Consider the following 18,568-nt stretch of genomic DNA (forward strand, 5'->3'; position numbering starts at 1 on the left):
GCCTTTAATTTATAATAATTAACTGTATCAATTGGAAAAAAAATAGGAAAGATGTCCAGGGCAGTCAGGAACTTGTTTGACCCTCTTTTGAATGCCACGCCGACATCTTTGCTCAAGTGCACATCAGGTTGGCGTCTTGACGAATTCTTCCCACGCTTCTGCATTGGAAGTAGGATATCATTACCCATGCTGTGGAAATCCTACTGATTATGGGCAAACTAGCATCAACCTTTAGGGATCCTGCTTACCTGCACCAGACAGAGGGTAAACTGAAGCTTTGCTCACTTTGGTCAGTTGTTGATGGTCCAGGTCATTTTGCTCCAATATCGCTCTCTAAACTGAAATTAGAGATTCTAAAAATGGTCTTATCACTTTTCCCCACTGGTATCAAGGAAGTCCGCAGTTGAAGCAGCTGACTCAATACTAATGATGCTGGCTTCTTTGCGTGGCTCGATGCAAGTACAGCACCTTGTTTTATTAACTCTGGCATTGCTGCCTGTTGATAAAAGGAAGACTAGGCCGAAACCAAAAGTGCAGATATCAAGCTACACTCCTAGATGCTTAGACATGTTCTAGTGGATGCAAATTTGAGCTTAGCAGTGCTTGCAAAATTGTGAATTTTTGCATTACAGCCTACAAGGTATTCCCAGAAGGGTTAAAAGAGTGTTCACTTGGCAGTGGCCATAATGCTGAACTTTGACGTGGTGGAAGTTATTGGTTACTGCCGGCAAAGCACCCAGTGCCCTCAGCTGAGATGCCTTCTCGCTTGTTCTCAGGGATGCGGCGGACCGTGTGGTGTCAAGTGGCGGTGGCAAGTTTGAGGAGTTGGTGGTGGCCAGCCAAGAGATAGCGGGGGCCACTGCGCAGCTGGTGGTGGCATCGCGGGTGAAGGCAGACCGTGGCTCAGCACGGCTGGCCGCCCTGGGAGCGGCTTCCCGGGGCGTGTCACAGGCAACGGGCAACGTGGTGGCCACCGCCAAGGCCTGCGCCCACCTCGTTGAGGACTCAGGTGATGGTTTTATCATTCCCTCTCTATCTCACTTGCTTTTCAGTGAGTGGTGGGCACCGTAGTCAAGCTGTCACCACTTCAGTGGAGACTTATCACATTACTCTGCAAGCGATTGTAAAGATAGTTGTTGGCCCATTATGAGATACATAAGAGGGAGCTAACAGCCACTGACACAAAGGAAAGCATGGTATTTGTGTGTTTGTTGGTCAAAGTGAAATAAAAAATTCAAAGGCCACTTTGACAATTTAAAGTGCGCAGAGGCGAAATCCCATTGTGCAATTGTGACGTCATTGCGCGTGCGCAGTTGTGGTGGCTACAAGATGGCAGTTGAGGCTTGCACATGAGGACTGTGCACGCACAGTGTGTGCGTTTAAGGTGTCTCAATTAACTAATTATTATTCACTAATTAACCAATAACCCTTTATTAAATAACTAGTTATTTCTAACTAACCTAGTATAATTCACTAATTAATTAATGTTATCAACTAATCACCTAACATTTATTGACTAGTTAACTAATTATTGTTATCTAATGTTTATACACCTACTACTACACCTTTGATTAACTATTAGTACTGAAACCATCGTAATCCTTCTGAAGATGATTGACAGCTGCCGCAGATGCACAGATGCATGCATGGACATGCCAGCGAGTCATGGCCCACAAAAGACTTTCACCTTAAAATGTAATTTTGGAGATAACAAACTAGCAAACAGAAGAAAAAAACAACCATATGACACCAAGGGGGACCTGTATCCATGACATCCGAATTTAGCGTTTAGGGCTCTACCTACTCAGGTGTGGCGACAGCTGTTTAACCTTCCTCTTCCTTTTCCTCTTTCTTGGGCATATATGTTGCATGTAGCCTGTATTTGAGAGTGTTCACCAGCGGCACTTACGTTTCTGTGTAATTGCCATAAAATCCCGCGTATATTACAGACCCATGTATAATATGTGAGGTGTAATTTTGGTATAGAAATATACAGTAGAACCCCACTATAGCAAACTTACATATATTGAAGTGAAGCTGAAGTCCCAGTTCATCTTCCATGGACAAGTGTACACATTGCCCCTTTACAGTAAAGATGTTTTTGGTAAAAATCGGTTAAGTAAAATGTATCTTGCCGTGGCATCGCTGCATGTGTGCTACCTAGAATTGTGAGGCCAATTCTTTTTTTTTTAAATGGCTTTACAAACAGGCTTAGTAGCACTCAGGAGAAGCCAACTTTTCGTAGGCTTTGGATTCTTGATAGAAAGCATGCAGCGTGTAGGAAGTGAAGCTGTCTACAAACATTAAAAGAAGGCGGCTCAGTTCATTCAAAAAGTAAAAGAGTAAAAGCGCAATGACTAATAGAGGAGGGAAGAAACGGCCCAACATGCACAGCACTGTGCAGCATAAAGCATCAGGCAGGGCTGGCAATAACTGGAGGCACAGCATGTGCCGTTTTGCAACACTTGACTGCCGCACACATTTCTCATCTGTTGCCTTCTAAAAAAACAAACAGTGGAAGATGGCGGCTTTTGTTTCCACATAAAATCAAACTCGGTTGTATTCGTCGCCATGTTGCCGTCATGCTTAAGAGGTACTCCCCCCCCCCCCCCGTGTGAAAAAAAAAATATAACTGAAAAAAGAAAATGGTGCGAAGAAATGATAAGAGAGACAGAAGGCATTGCAATGTTTTTTTTATGTGTTCAGTAAGTAGGCATTCAATTACCAGACAGCATCTTCAGGCCCATGTCATCACCAACAACTGATATTGTAAAAATCCTGATATAATTAAGATTTTTTCCGGTCCCAGTAACTTTACTATAAAGTGGTTCTACTGTAAAAAAGAAAAAAAGTTTTCATCCGCATAAAATGCAAGCAAGCAAAGCTCACAAGAAGCATTTCTTTACACTGCATTTCATTGGTGCCTCGTGAGGTGTTCGCACACTGTGCTTGCGTTGCTTGAGTAGCAACGCCGCCCCGTCCGAGGCATCAAAAAGCGGCGTGCAAATCTATAGTGCTGGCTCTTGTGCTGACTTGCTTGATGAGGGAATTTTATGCCGTGAAGAAAAAAGTAGCTCATATTCAGCACAGCAATTACAGAAGCCACACAGTTCTGCAGTTGCTCTTAACCAGTATGCAGCTTCTATCTCAATCACAGAATGGGGGTGCATGAGCTGTCGGCTAGCATGTGCTGCGCTCGCACCTCTTCATGTCTCGCATCACATGCAAATACAGTTGACCCCGTATATATCGGAACTCGAAGGGGATCGCGAAATAGTTTGATATATCTATAATTCGATATACAGAAATCGGCTTGAGACGCCACTTGCGATCGGGAAAAATGATACTCTATTTGTCGCGCAATCAACCCACTCGCATAATAAACCCACTCTCCACTTTTGCCCCCCGAGAATTTGAAAAAAAAAAAAAAGCTTTCAGTGGCGCATTCCTTCATTTCGACCGTCGCATCCACAGCTCATTTATTGGCAGCGCGCCAAGATCCTGCGCAGCGATAACGTCATGGCATGTTTATCTTTTGACATAGATCCTGCGGTGCCAGGGAGCGAACTTGGCAGAGTGCCCGTGATGGCTTGATTGCACAAGCCTGGTTCGATTTATAACGCCGCGCTTGAGACGGGCGGCGTGATAGCTGCAAATGCCGTTTGAAGCGAACAATACTATGAGCCGGTGTCACGTGGAGCTGACCACATGCTTTCGTTGATTCATCGCAAGAATGAACGGCGCCCGCCAAAAAAACAACAAATCAGCCGCAACTTTTAACGTCTGCAGCCGCCATAGCTTACGCTGCGCCACACATTCAGTACAGCAAGTAAGGACAACTCTCGCAAAAAGAAAAAAAAATGCTGCTTCTTTACGTCCGCAGCTGCCATAGCGTACGCTGTCGCACGTTAGCATGATGGCAAGAATGAATGACTATCGCAAAAAAAAAATCTCTGCCGCTTAGCGTCCACAGTCGTCGTAGCTTCAGCATGACAGCAGAAGACGTGAATTGTACGTCAGCCGCCGCGTGCAGAGCGTTCACAATGCGCACTGGAGAAGCGTCTGCCATGGCCTGAGCTGGCTTGTCTGCACATGCGTAGTGCATGCTGCTGCGAACGAAGACCGGAAGAGAGAGAGGAAGGAGAGAGATAAAGCACAACAGAAGAGTAGGCAAGCCCTTGCGCTTCGCTCTATTGCGCTTTTTCCCTCTCCCGAACACCATGGCAGCATTGGTTCCCTCTCGTTCATTCATGCACATGGCTTGCAAACGTCACGTGCTGGTGCGCGGCAAACGATCACCGCAGATGCGCGTGCCTTTGACCTTGGGGAAGGGGCACGGCACTGTCCTAGACCAGTCGTCGCCGAACTGTGCCCTCCCATTCCTTTTGCGTGTGGCTTGAAAACGTCATGCACCGCAAACGGCCGAGGGTGATGAGATTGTTTTTGGGGAAGGCGCAGCAGCCAATGCGCGGTGCGGAGTTCGATATATCGAACGACCGGGGAAATTGGGTTCAATATACGACGCAGCTTTCCTATACTTTTACATGGGATTTTCAAGGTAATATTCCGTGAGTTTGATATAACCAAAATTCAAATTATCCGGGTTCGACTGTATGCGACTATGCACCCAGGAAGTATTCTTGGGTCCAATACTTTAGCGATACTTGTCATCTGGGGTACCAACTGCTAAGAGTTCCTTGCCAAATGTATGTTTCCACTGAAACTCTCCTTCGCTACCTCTAAGTGCATAGGGCATCCTGCATTTTTTGAAAGCCTGATGCTGATAGCGCTGAATATTGACAAGAGCAGCACTGCGGATTCGGGCTAAAAATTGTTCCGACTATTATATAATGTGTGGAAGAAATTGGACATGCTGAAATCTGGGCAAAAAAAAGAATTGATATTATGTGCAGGTTTTTGCAGTATTATTGTTACTTTTATTAGTGAAAAAAAAAATCCCAAATGTTTTCCTTGGTATCGATGGCTGTTGGCTCCCTTCATGTGTACCACACTACTCAAATGCATGTGGCTCCCAAGTTGACACCTTATTCGTCTTCCTTTCTTTCCATCCGGTTCAGTGTCTGCTGCCATCAGGCACCTAGCGTCCTCTTGCGTTCATTCCTGTAACTGCAAGGCTTACTAGCGTACTCCTGTGGCACTGCCAGCAACTAGGTCTTTTGCAGCAGATGCCTTTGTCCATACCACGCTGTTGTAAGAATATTTAGCTGATTACACTCACCACCTGCCGCAGCAAAGAGCGCGCCCAGTATGTGTTCGCTCTGTAGTGCATGCGCCGGACACAGCTGTGTGAGGATACTGCGTCACCGTGTCCATTCGCTTGCGGAGCGGTGCGCACGGCTAAACAGCATGGCTGGTTTTCAGTGCCATTTTAAGCTGTTTCTCAGTGCATAGCACGGTCAGAGCGAACTACAAGATGTGTACGCTAGGTTCTCAGTTCTCATGTTATGGCAGGCACTGTGCATGAAGAAAGTCTGCTACAACCAGCTTTTTGTGTCACGGTTTGGGACCAGTAGCAGTGAACGTTGTGCAAGCTTATGTGGTCGCAACACTGCTGCGGACGGTCTGTGGCCTATGTATTTGTTGGCTGTGATGTGTTGTTTGCTGCTGTTGCACACCTTAGAAGTCCAGCTGCGTTCAGAAGCTGACCAGACATTGTTATGGGTAAGAGGTGTTTCATACATTACTGAGGATCGGGCTACCAGAGTTGTCCGGATAAAGTTTCACTTTAAAGCTCCTCCGGGCCCCGCTGGCCTAGAACTGTGGCGCCAGCCAATTCCCAGAGCATATAGGATACTGCAGCCAGCCGAGCGACCACGTCTGCACGAAGCACATAGTATTTTATCAAGCATCTGATATCAAAATCGTTCTACGCCAAGTTTGATGGCAATGTATTTTTAAATCCACCAAGAAACCATGCTGCTCTCGGCGAATTTTGTGACTAGTATTTTTCCCATGTGACTGAAATATCTGCTTAAACAGACAAGTTCAAGGAAGCCTCCTAAAAAACGATAGTCTGCAGACACGTGCGCCAGGCAGCCAAGCAAACGGCCTGCACCCTCCACTGTCCCTAGGGAAAGTACTTGTAATAAAATTGGCTACTGTTAAAAAAATATAAGTATATTATATTATAATGTAAAATATACTAAAGATATGGTTATTGTAACAAAAACCAATTTGTAATAAATATGTTTGTTTAACGGAACAGCTATTTGGGCTGCAGTTAGACAGAACAATATGCAAATTTTTCTGTTTGAAGTATCGAAGCGGCACATGGGCATCAATGAACGCCGAAATGAAGGGATCAAAATTGTATTTGTTACTGCGCACGGGCGCCTTTGGTGTTGTTTCACGGCAGCAGCAACTGGTGCTAAATATGTGTTCTTTGGCTCACCTGTTGAGCTCCCTCATCGCTAAGGTATCCTCGGGCTTGAAAGTCTTGAGGTTCATGTCAGCAAATGAAACAGTAGAGCTGTTAATGGCGTTGTGGGTCCTCTGTTTTTATACGGATGAGACCACTTTTCGGAGAAGCATCTGCATAGACATGCCAGGTGCGACATGCCGTGGCATTTAATCAGTTAATTTCAGTCGATGATCTCGCAACCAATTTCCACCCACTGTACATCTTAATGCTCCAAAACGTGGTAGTATGGAAGTCAGAAGAATTGCAGACTCGAGAATGTTCAATGGAGAATTTTGTGGCCCAATATTATTGAGGTCAACAAATCACTTTAATAAGCAACTGAAATAATTCTCAACTGGCTGCCAGTAATTTCAGTTCAGAGCCATGCATTTTACCTTTGCGCCTGCACTCTTGTCCTTCCATAAGGTAGACAGCAGTCCAGTGTCGTCTGTGTTCTCATAAACAATGAGTTTGGAAGGAGAAGTGCAAGGGAATTCAAGCAATGATTTTCGCATTGTGTGGCTAATAGTGCACTGCACTGCCACTAGAATGTCGCAAATGCAAGTTTCGTTTCCTTTTGGTCCCAGCACTCGTGTGTAGCTATGGAGGCGTACCACAACAAGCGCAGCCACTCGAGTTCTATTTCTGGCTGCTATTTTTCTGATACAGGCGAAATGCGGTACACCCTTGAGTTTCTCTACACATTAGACCACAGGTATCTGAAGTTAACCATATTCCCTAATTCTCTATATGGCAGACATCGTCTGACACCGTCGCTGCATTACACTGTTCAAGCAATGTTTTAATGCACACCTAAGCTGTTTGACCCAACTGTGGGAACATGCACGTTGGAGCCCACCTTTTATATTTAAGAGGCAGTATAGTTAACTAATGCTTTAGCGTTTGTGCGAATGAACAAAAAAAAAGATTTTGCAAAAGCTGCATTTCGATAATGAGTTTGGATAGATTATGGGGCCGTGTTTTCGCTGCCGTTCTGCCCAATATTCATGCAATCCCAGCAAGCAAAGCACGAAGTAGCTGAAAATTATTACGTATCGACAGCAGTTTCAGTACTTCTGAGCCCTTGTCGCACTTAACAAAGCACACGTACACGCCGGGGCACTGAATGATCCCGCTACACTTGCATTACGGTCGCTACAGCTCAGCGACTGGTATAGACCTTACGGCGTGGCACCATCTAACCACATTCAAGAGAAGTGCATGAAGTGGCAACAAGATCTTGTTGCGCTGCCGGACGCAGTGTCAGCACCTGATATAACAGCTTCGAATCAAAAGGGAGTGACAGGTACTGAATAATTCAATTTCAAACACCTGCCATATTCGTATCCATAGTTAATGCAAACTCCAGCCCCATCTGCCGTGGCCTGGGATGTCGTATGCTTGGCACAGAGGTCGTGAGAGATAACTGACTTCTGCCTTCTCATGTTTCAGAAGTCCTGGACTTCTCGAGGCTCACTCTACACCAGGCCAAGAGGCTAGAAATGGAATCACAGGTGGGTCCCAGCATTCTTTATTCTCTCATTAGTATTGCTGTGGCATGTACACATTGCCAAGCGCCACAAAAGGGCATTCTTACCTTGTCTCTGGCTGTGATAGTCGCGCCACGTGTTAGTGAAAATGTTCCTGTGCTGCAGCTGTGTAAGTCCAAACGCTCATCGACCTATTGAAGTCAGCTTGAAAAGTAATTGACAGCTACACTCCCATATTTGACTAGATATGACAAGGTTTGGTTTGGTTTAGGGGGTTTAACGTCCCAAGCCGACTCTGGCTATCAAAGGCGCTGTAATGGAGAGCACCCAACTTTTCGACCACCCGAGGTTTATTTAAGTGCGCTGACATTGCACAGCACACTGGCGCCTCTCCACCTCCATTGAAAAGCTGCTGGGGTTCGATTTCATGACCTTGGGTTCAGCAGTCGAGCATCCTAACCACTGAATCACTGCGGCGCGAAGATATGAAAAGGCCCTGCACTGAGACATACATACTGAGAAGGCACAGTTTTCTCTAATTGGGATGCAAAACAACAATGAACACCGCTCTTACCTTAGATATGAAGTGTAGGTGGTAAACTTCGGTGCTTTGACATACAGACAGTGAGGCTGATGTCTGCAGATGGAAGATTTGGCAAAAGGAAGTCTACAGGCAAAAGTTTCTGCGACCTTTCATTGCCTTCCACTCGAATCCTTGATTTCAACCATGAAGCACAATTTCCAGCTGTCATTCCTAGCTCTGCAAGCCCTGTTGAACCTTAGCAATTCACAATTGACTGATTTGACCTTTACATTCACTGAAACTGATGCCTCGCCAAGATTACCTGCATTAAAAATGTTACACTGTTACTGTGTTGTAACTCTGCATAGCTCTAGTATCTTTCTTGCCTCATTTGTGGGTACACAAGAACATGGGCAGCCACTGCCCACTTTGTTCTCTCACCCCCCCCATGGTCGTCTCTTCCGGCAGGTGCGTGTGCTGGAGCTGGAGAGCAGCCTGGAGCGGGAGCGGCTGCAGCTGGCGGGTCTTCGAAAGCGCCACTACCACCTGGCGGGAGCCAGCGAGGGATGGGAAACCACTGATGCACCAGAGGTGACCCACCTTTGACCTCACTCTCTAGAGACCATTGTGGGCTTCCCTCTCAGGTTTAGCATGATGTCCCCCGTGCCAGTTCTCGGCGTTACCTTTCTGTAAATTTTTTGCACCTGCGAAACAAACGTTAAGCTTCGGGACTCCCGCGCCCGGCATTTAAAATCTTGGTAGACTCTTGGTTACAAGAATCTTGCAGGATAACAAAAAAGCTTGTACAGTATCATCAGAAAATTCGTATCATCAAAATTAGCAAATCTGTATGCAGAGGCATGGAAAATTTGTTGACACAGATCTCCCTGAGGGCATTTATTTGTGGCCACGCCCTGTAGGCAGCGGGATTAGTGACCGTGGAATCAACAATGTGCGGGCATTGCACAGTGCTCAGAGGTTGCAGTTGTGGCTTGTGCACTCGCATCATTCGTAGAAGCGTGGGAGAGTGGAATGTCAAATTCTGCACCTGTGCACAGTGCAGTCCGGCCAGTCAGCCTTACTTATTCGTATCAGCTGATATTCTTATCATGGAGAGTTGTTATCACCGAGGAGGCTAACAACTCCACAAAGAAGGAGCCCCCAGCATAATGAGGGGGGGGGGGGGTCAGTTAATTTTTATTGTGTATTTTTCGCAGTTAATTTTTATTGTGTGTTTTTGGCAAATGAAATGTCAGTGGGAGCTGACTTGTTTCCTGCTTTTTGTCTCTTCTTCCTTCCAGTCTAACGGCACAGCAAAGTAGTCGCTGCCATCTGCTAATTGCTGCGCTGCAAGTGCGGCTCATAATCTGCGAGCATCGCAGTGGTCCATGCTGGGGCAAGTAGTTGTCAGTACCGCTCACACACAACCCAGTCTGTTCCTGCGAGGCTCGAAGCAGCACGGCTGCTTCTCGACGGCCATCCACACTCAACGCGCAGGATCTTGCATAGCAGAGTGTAAATTTTTCTTGAGCTTCTCATCCGCCCAGATGGGCCGTTGAGTAGTACGGGGAACAAAAGCCGATAGCGGCAGCGGTGAGTCAGCTGTTAGTCATCGGGATGCCAGCAAGCATCACTTTTTCCTCACAGATGTAAGGCCATGCATGCGTTTGAGTGTAAGAATGAGTATAAGTATGCATATGCACCCTGAAAATTATTGCCTGTAAATCCGCTGGCACATGGGAGGAGTGAATCGGCTAACCTTTAGTATAAATTAGTTTTGTTTTTATTCTCCAGTGTTTTCTCGCATTGTTGTTTCACTTCGTGCTGAGTTGGCAATTCTGAGACTGCCAGTTGCGCATTTTTTGCTTCTTTCGTTTGTTTTTCTGCGCATCTGTAAAGGCTGTGAATGCTTGATGTAAGGTGGAATAGTAACCGCGGCTATGTAGTGTCAGTACAGACAATAGCATGCAGCAGAGCAACGTCTCATCATGTCTCACGCACATAACAAATACTAATGTCTCACTCTGCCGCACAGTGGGCAGAATGGAGACTAAAGTGCAGTGCCTAACTGCTTCTATACGGTGCGCATGTTACAAAAAGTGGTACAGTGAGTATGTCGTTTCGCAAAGGGAGCTATGTTTAACCAACTAGGCCCGATTTCGTTGTTGCTGTATGTGCAGTTCACTAGCACACCTGCAAACAGCTTCATATTTGACAACACTTTCTCCTTTACCTAGTTTCGCGGCATTGGCACGTGGGTGTTGTGGGTTGCACACAAATATTATACGGCCTCACTGCTAGCAGAATGTGAAGTTGTTACGGCCTCTTACAGATAGCGATGAAGGAAGTTTCGCGTCAGAAGCAAAAAATGCTCCTGACACCCATCGAAGCTTGGTGGCTGTCTTCCGCATCTGCTCTTATTGGCTGCTTGGTTTGCTTTCCTTGGTTTTACAACCACAGTTGATGGCACGTCCCTGGATAGCCAGCTGCAAGCCCAAAGCTTTATTGTTTAGCTGGCTATTAGCCCATTTGTGCAGTGGTCACATGGCGGGCCCAAGGCTGTTGGACATGAACACATGATGGTGAAGGAAGCAGTGGAGCAGCACTAATTGATACTGTATAGTATTGCCAAGTGTAAGTCAACTTCTTTTTTTGCCGATGTGGCCGGCCACTGAAAATTGAGGGGGAGATGACCTGTTGTGGAGCCGACCTGTCTACTTAGTCTCGTGTAGTTTTGGTTGAGCAATGCATGTATTATGAACCCTGGGCCAGTGATTGCTTCTGTCAGGGTGCTTCCATATCCATGCAAGAAAAAGCAATGTGGACTCGTGTGCAAATTGCTCGACTAAAGAAAATCTGAAGAGTGCCGGTCCACTCACGCAGGCAGTTGCTTTACTCTGAAAGAGGCAGCTAGTGTGAGAGTATGCTCCTGGTTAACGTCGCTTACTTGTGGCACCCTCTGCAGCTTGCGTGGCACTGAAATTTTACACTGAGAACGGCCTGTATTTCGCTGAAAACCAATTCTCTTCGTTGTCAATGTCCACATTTCGCCATTTCCCATTGTGGAAAGGAGCACCCTTATTACTGTAGCCGTCACTTCGAGCATCACTGTCAAACATATGTTGAAGAATTGATGCATCATCGAACCACGATTTCTCCATGACTCCATGATTTTCACATCAGGCAAACGCTCCCTTTGTGACGTCGGGGGAAAAACATTCCCCTCCACAGGCCGCTATGTCCATCTAGTGGAAAACATATCAAGCCGAAACATATACAGTTTAATTGGGCTGCAAAACATTCTTAAAAAGAGCGATTCTCTGCACCGTCTGAGCAGCCACAGGGGACATTGCCCTATACAGCCAAGCTTCGATATATTAAACGCAGATGTTACAAATTATTGACTGTATATGTAACTGTTCCTAAATATTTTTAACAAACACAAGAGATTCTTTGTGTCTAACTTTATAGAGCACATCTAACCACAGTTTGAGTGCTTGGCAGCCAGCTGGTCAGCATCCTCCTGCACGTCTCGCCTTTCAACAGCATCGCAGAGCTAACGGTGTGGTTAATTTTATGTAGCTTTCGAAGTAGCCATCCCATCTTCATTTTGTTTCTCATGGAGGTGGTGCAAACAGTGAAAATTGTTCTTGTTCTGGCATACAATTTTTCACATAACGCCTCTCTAATGCGAGGAAGCCATCTTAGCTGGCATTTGGCTCTTTATTATTCATTTTCTTGCTGTGAACTTGAAATGGTGCTATTTTTATCCTCTATTTTTATCCTTCTTTCACTGATCAATTTATGCTTCTCTTGCAAAAGGTTGTGGCTGTATTGAACTGCTGCACATTTTCTTGCCTCTGCGCTGCAGTGAGATAAGACTGAGTCTATTTTCAGCCAGCAAGAGCTCCGAATCTGAGTGGGGCGATGAACTCTACTTATATGTGGCAGTATACAGTAATTCCCTGGGATAGGGGTGCCAGCATCGCCTGGGAACTTCTAGAGACTAGGCGCAGGTTGTGCCCAAATTCTTATTTGAAGCTTCATGCCTTGTATTTTTAAGGAACCCTGTTTCGGGTACGCCTAGCTTAGAAAGTGGAAGTGACTGAGGGTGGTACCCGCTTTTTTCTTTTCTTTTGGATGTCTCTTTGCCAGAACCTGGGGGGAACTGTTCAGTTTTGTCCGAGTGGCAGATTACTCTCAATCGATCGTTTGTGCTCGGCCCAACTCGGCTCTGCAGGCAGCCATTTGCCTCTTCCATTGGGCTTTGTTAGGGAGCCTTTGTAGAAAGTGCTCTGGAGCAGTTGTTTTCCTCTCTTGATATGAATTTTATTCATTTCCTTTTGCTTTAAATTGTAGCTTGGCTTTGTCAGTGCAATTGCCAACCTCAGCCCCTTGCCTCAGTCTCATTCCTGGTTTGGTGGCTGTTGCATAATCTGAGAAGGTCTTCAGAGTTAGTACAGATAAATCATGTTGAATTAATGCGGTATGAAAACATAATATACTTGACTAGCCAAAGCATACCTCCAGGACTGACTTACCTTGTGTCGATAATGCAGGCTTTTGTGACCATTACGTGACAGAGAGGCATGCTTGTTTACATTTGTTAATTGTACGCCGGGAAGTTTTAACGACCGCACCTGACTTTCACAAGCATGTGCGTTGTTTCCATGTGCTGATGATAGTATTTTCCTGCTCTTAGAAACAGCTGCCTTGAGCAGCTGTATTGTTGCTGCCACGATTCTGGCGGCTGAAGAACAATCTATACATAATTTTTGCTGCTGCATGTATATTTTTAGCACTTGGCTTGTTTGTAGTATTGTTGCTAGGTGAGCTATATTAATTGCTGATTGAATTTTTGTGTTTAGCTTGTTACGAATAGTGTCTTGTTTTAGCTGCTACATAACTGTCACCCATGTACCGTCTTAATAAGCCAGTATTCTGTCAGTGCTTTATTTCATTTGATGCATTTATGCATACACCCATAGGCATCTTCACTCAAGTAGCGCTTCCTACTTCTCCATGGAGCAGTCGGGGGAACTGGAGTAACTCTCTCGTGTGTGCTTAGCTCGTTTACATAGCCAAACACATTCTCATTTTCTGTTTTCAATCTCCTGGCGCAGTTTGAGCTGTGGTGTCACTTGTGTTTCGTCTTGTTGGGTACCTGAGCTTTAACCAAAGACAAATAAAAGGACGTGTAGATACTCTTATAAAACATATACAGAACACTAACACGCTCTGTAACTGCCTGGTCTGCGGGAATCTCTCATGAAGGGAAGGGCTGTGCTGACTCGAGAAAAGGGCTTAGACGTTGACGAGGGAAGGGGGAGCTTGTTGGCTTAGATGTGTCGAGGATTGAGGGGGTAGGCTGCAGTACAGTTTCTTTTGAGCAGCAATTGCTCTTTTGCTGCTGATATTGAACCATTGCCGTTGCATCAAGCACTTGAACATCTGTGGCTGCAAGCCACCTAATTTTGTCCCTTTGTGTTACAAACTGCTCTGTGTCTGTGTGCAAGAACTATTTCCAGTTCTGTTAAGGTACAGTGAGGTTACTAGCCATTTTTGAGCAATGTGTGTAAATCTTTTTGAGGATGTGTTTATGGCCCAGTTTATAAGAATTACTTGGGCAGTGTGCAAAAGGAAGCCAACAAATGGCCGAAACTCTGTGGCCATTTTCTTTGGATAGCAAACTGTAACAATAAGTAGAAGAAGAAAAGACCTGTGAGGTTTATTGGTATTCGGCAGGCTGTCAACTTTTTAGTACCTTTTTATTCGGGGTTTTATAGAGGAACTTGGAATTACTGCCACTGTTCGGGGATATATAACTTCGTAGTAAAGTGAGGAGAAAAAAGTAACCTGAGAACAACTACTCCCAGTGACCTACCAGTGCGACATTTAGCAGACGTGGAACTAGCGACGCTTTTTGTCATGCTAGCCGAAACACTGCTGTTTGTTTAGCATGGTTGGTCTCCGTGCTGGATCTTTCTAGAGTGATTATTAACAGCCCAAGTATTTCATACAGAACAAAATATTGAAGAGCAGATATGCCAGTGATGAACATGTTGCAGAAACGGAGTTTACGTACATATGTAGTAGCCAGTTAACTGTTGTTTGCGTGCACGTTAGATTGTTAGACATGGCATATATAGCATCATAACACTATTAGTTTTTGCTGCGTGCTTGTAATTTGCAGCTCAGCGTTGGGTGTTGAAGTTTGCTGTCACTAAATATGCCACCGGGCAAATGTTAACATAAGAAAAAAGAAACAACAGAAGTGATCATGGGAAAAACTTCCATCGCCTATGTTGCTCAGGGAGGAAAACATCTGTGAAGGCACACTTATGTTATTTTAATTAGGGCATTTGCATCAGTATGGTTTGTTATTTGTAGGGCATCATCGTTATTGTCATCAAAGAAGGGGTGTGGTGAATTAAGACTAAGCCTGGCAGTTTTGAACGTCCTTAGGTGAAGAGAACTTTGGCAGTTTAATGAAAACTAGGTGTTCTTTGTAATGATCCAGACGACTGTAGTGTGAAGGAGCACGGTAGAGGTTTTTGTGCCCTGTGGCACATCTGTTATGACATATATGCACCGATGAAGCAGGCTGTAGAAGTGGGTAGTACAAGAAAATAACTGGCCTGTAATAAGACACATAGAGAAGTTATAGGGCACACTATAAGCCTAGCATGCATGTTTTTCATAACTGACATACTAAAAGGTGTCGCACGTGTCTGTTGGATGTTACGAATGAGGCAGTGTATGCATGTGTGTAAGTCCACATTGGGCACACAGGGGAGAAGGAACTTGCTACGTTTACAAGTTGAATAGAGGAAAGTCTTCATCAAACCACAGTGTTTTCCCCAGCTTCCCAGCGTCACCGTGATAAGTGAAAGGAACCACGGCATCGTTAAAGAATTTAGAAGCGAAAGCGACATACCAGGATTTCTTTCACATTGTGCTGAAAGGCAAGGTTTATGGTCCCTCCACGCAAGAGGCATGGAGCTTGAAACCGCCAACTAAAAACCTGAACTGTCTATCTTTGATAGGTTACTCAGTGTTTTAGTGCTTGTATTGTTGAAGTTGCAGCCTTGCCTTTCTCGTTGCTTTGCTCTGACTACACCGTTAGCAGTAATTTCTTTGCTTCTTAACTATGATGTTGGGACCTTCTCTCACCACAGATCAGCTATATTTCTAGAACACAAATGTGTGAGACTGTCATTCACTGCGTTAAGATGTTTTTCTGTTGATCGACAAAAGCATTTGTTGGGCGAGCAGTCTTCAGAACTGAAAACATGGGATACGCATGTCGTGACATCACGGAAGGAAGACAACACTGCTGTCTCATCTCATTTTGACCGGGTGCCTAGTGGAAACTGTGAACTGAGTAGACCAAATAGTCTCTGTTCTTTAGTGTTAAACAATTTGCACGGACATGATCCACATGCTTCTTGAAGGGTTTCAACTGTCAATCTAATAGTATGTCGGACAGCCAACAAAACGTACAGTTTTGTAACAAGAAGCTTGGAGTGCGTACTTGGGACTGTTTGTCGCTGATGTCAGTGTACACCTTTCTTACACGTGTAATGTGCTCTTTTCAGTAACTAAAATCTCGGGAATAGGGCTGTGCACACTTGGATCTTGCCTGCCCATACCTGCCTGGTTGACTTTTAAGTTGGAAAGAAATGGGGGGAATGCACGCAGCAGGACAAATTTTCAGGAAAAGACTTGTGGCAATGCATTAGTGACAGAAGGAGTATTTTTTGGGCATTCTTGCATGAAGGACAGGTCATTGCACCTGCAGGTAATCAGTTATTTCACTACCAAACATTCCTCATTTTCTACATCTTAACCAACGCTAACTAGCTAAACCCAACAGCAGTTATTTGTCTGAGATGCAGGCCTGAGCTGTTGAGCAGTCAGCAATGGCGCAGACAACTTATCAGCGAGGGCTTTATTGTTCACAAATTTTGGGAGGTCTGTTTGTTTTGCTTGCTGCTTTCTGTGACATTTGATGGTTGGCACCTGATAAGAGAAGCTTCAAAATTTGCAGATGTTGTTAGAGTGATTCACTCTAGAACATTAGGTGGGCGGATGACTTGGGGGCTGTAACTGCTGCAGCTGCTTGTAACAGAGGAGTGTTCAAATGCTTGGCAGGCACTGCAGTTTGCTGGGAGTGTTTCAGAGAGCCTCGGATTAAGCTCTGTTTGTTGACTGCTGGCTGCGAGTGCCGTCATGGTTCTTTTTCGGTTTTCTTTTTCTCACATTGGGGGGGGGGGGGGGGGGGGGGGGGGGGGGGGGGGGGGGGGGCTTAAGTCTAGCTTATACATGCAGCAACGATTGTGTCTATGTTTTCATGCCACTTCTCACCTAGGAGAGAAGTTGGGAATCCCTTTCTCTTCATCCGGCAAAACCCTCAGGTCATGTGACTTGTGCAAAGCAGGAAGGAAAACTGTATGTGCTGAATCTGTTTTGGAAGTGCCTTTGTTCCTTTTTTTTTGTTTTTGTCTGTTTTGTGAGTTATTGGCTGGCTGAATGTCGTTAGCAACAAACGAAGCGTGCTGATGTGAGCACAGGGCCCTGACTGAATTTGTGCACCGCAAGGCTCTGCCGTAGATGGGTGAGAAAGTGCACGTGTACCTCAAGGCTATAGTGTTTCATAAATCATTGATCAATGAGCTCTTAACCATCATTGTTACTCATATCTGTGTTATTGTCTAGCCAAATTTTGTTCTGAAGTAAAACACAAGGTTGCAGTAACCAGTAGTGCACTAGGTGACGAATGACTTGGATTTGGGTGAAACAGACATGAATACCCAATTGGACATTTGAAAGGAAATAATTGAATGAAACAATATATGTACAAGCATTATCAGGGTGTACCTGTACGAAAGGCAGGGAAATCTTTTTTCTGCTCTTTTCAGTATAATTTTTTTCCAGAATGGTTCATTCGTTGTGAGTCTGCAAGATGTGCTGTCCACATCTTGGCAGTCCTTTATCTATTACCAAGTTAAAAGCTTCACTTTCTGTCTTATCTCCATGTTTTGTTTGGGCATAATGGCCTAGGATGCGAGTGTAGTGCAGCTAGTTAGTTTGCTTATGCAACTGTTTTACATTTTGGGTGCTGTTCTGGCAAGCCTATTTTCGTTTCTAATTTGCAAAGTGTACTATGGGCTAGGCGGTGTAAATGTAGAGCATCAAACAGAAACCTGAAATTTGGCAGATTTGTGAATGTCCGCTTCCCAGAATTGACAACTTTCAAAGTTGCAGGCATGCTGACTAGCAGACAAGTGTTCTTTCCAACTAAAGACCTTTGTTCACAAATGGCATTCTCTCATCATTTTTAGAATAAGAAAAAAGGAAATGCCCTATCCTGCATGCAGAATTTGTCGATGGAACACATAGTAGTCGCTGAATAAGGTTTCCAGGAAATACAAACTTTGCATATATTCTAATCTCACTGGTTTCTAGCTTGCCTGTAACAAAAGTCTTATAAGGCAACTGGTGGTCTGTGCTTTTTTGTTCAGAGCAGGGGAGGGACTCTGTGTGAATGCGAAGATGAAATGAAGGCAAGTATTGGGTGGTGGAGGGGACAGTGGCCCTCGATGTGTGTCTGGAGTTCAGGATTATGCAGATTATAAAAAATTCCTCTCTTTTTTCCAAGAAAGACTATAACAGTGGTTGAATGACACTTCTCCCTTCGTGCTAACCTCTTTTGTGGGCAATGCAGGAAATGAACGCAGTCTGTGGACGAGGGTCTTTGGTTGGAAAGCATGTGCCTGTAAGTCAGCTTGCCTGCAGCTTTGGAAGTTGCCAATTGCTTTCACTCTTGCTTCTTTTGCTATTAGGCATTGGTAGTTTACCTGATCAACTACACTCTGGAAGCCCAGCTTTGCTGCGGTTTTGACTGACTGCTAAGAGACGATCCTATCACTCATGTTGAGGTTAAAACAACCTTCTTGTAATTTTCATCTCCTTTCCTCTTTGTTCCAATATGAAGGTATGGATATAGTGCATTAGTAGTACTGTCTACTTTCCATGCATCTTGCACATGTTAGGCGAGACTTATTGCGCTTTCCGTTCCTCCCATGAAATATTACCCCATGCTCATCTTGATAGCAACTACTATTTGTGCTA

The 18,568-nt window shown here is 44.9% G+C and overlaps 1 protein-coding gene across 1 annotated transcript in view; it reads left to right on the forward strand.

The window, feature by feature from the left end:
- Hip1 (Huntingtin interacting protein 1) overlaps window positions 1-16,708 on the forward strand; it is a 138,312-nt gene extending 121,604 nt beyond the window's left edge. Inside the window, exons 27-30 of the mRNA XM_084597457.1 lie at window positions 777-1,009; window positions 7,874-7,935; window positions 8,903-9,025; window positions 9,736-16,708. Coding sequence (XP_084453583.1) covers window positions 777-1,009; window positions 7,874-7,935; window positions 8,903-9,025; window positions 9,736-9,756 — 439 coding nt within the window. The 3' untranslated portion in view covers window positions 9,757-16,708. The remainder of the gene's footprint in view (window positions 1-776; window positions 1,010-7,873; window positions 7,936-8,902; window positions 9,026-9,735) is intronic.
- Window positions 16,709-18,568: the final 1,860 nt, after the last annotated feature.

Source organism: Amblyomma maculatum, chromosome 3 (assembly GCF_055883805.1).
Source record: "Amblyomma maculatum isolate TAMU_Amacu chromosome 3, ASM5588380v1, whole genome shotgun sequence".
NCBI lineage: Eukaryota > Metazoa > Arthropoda > Arachnida > Ixodida > Ixodidae > Amblyomma > Amblyomma maculatum.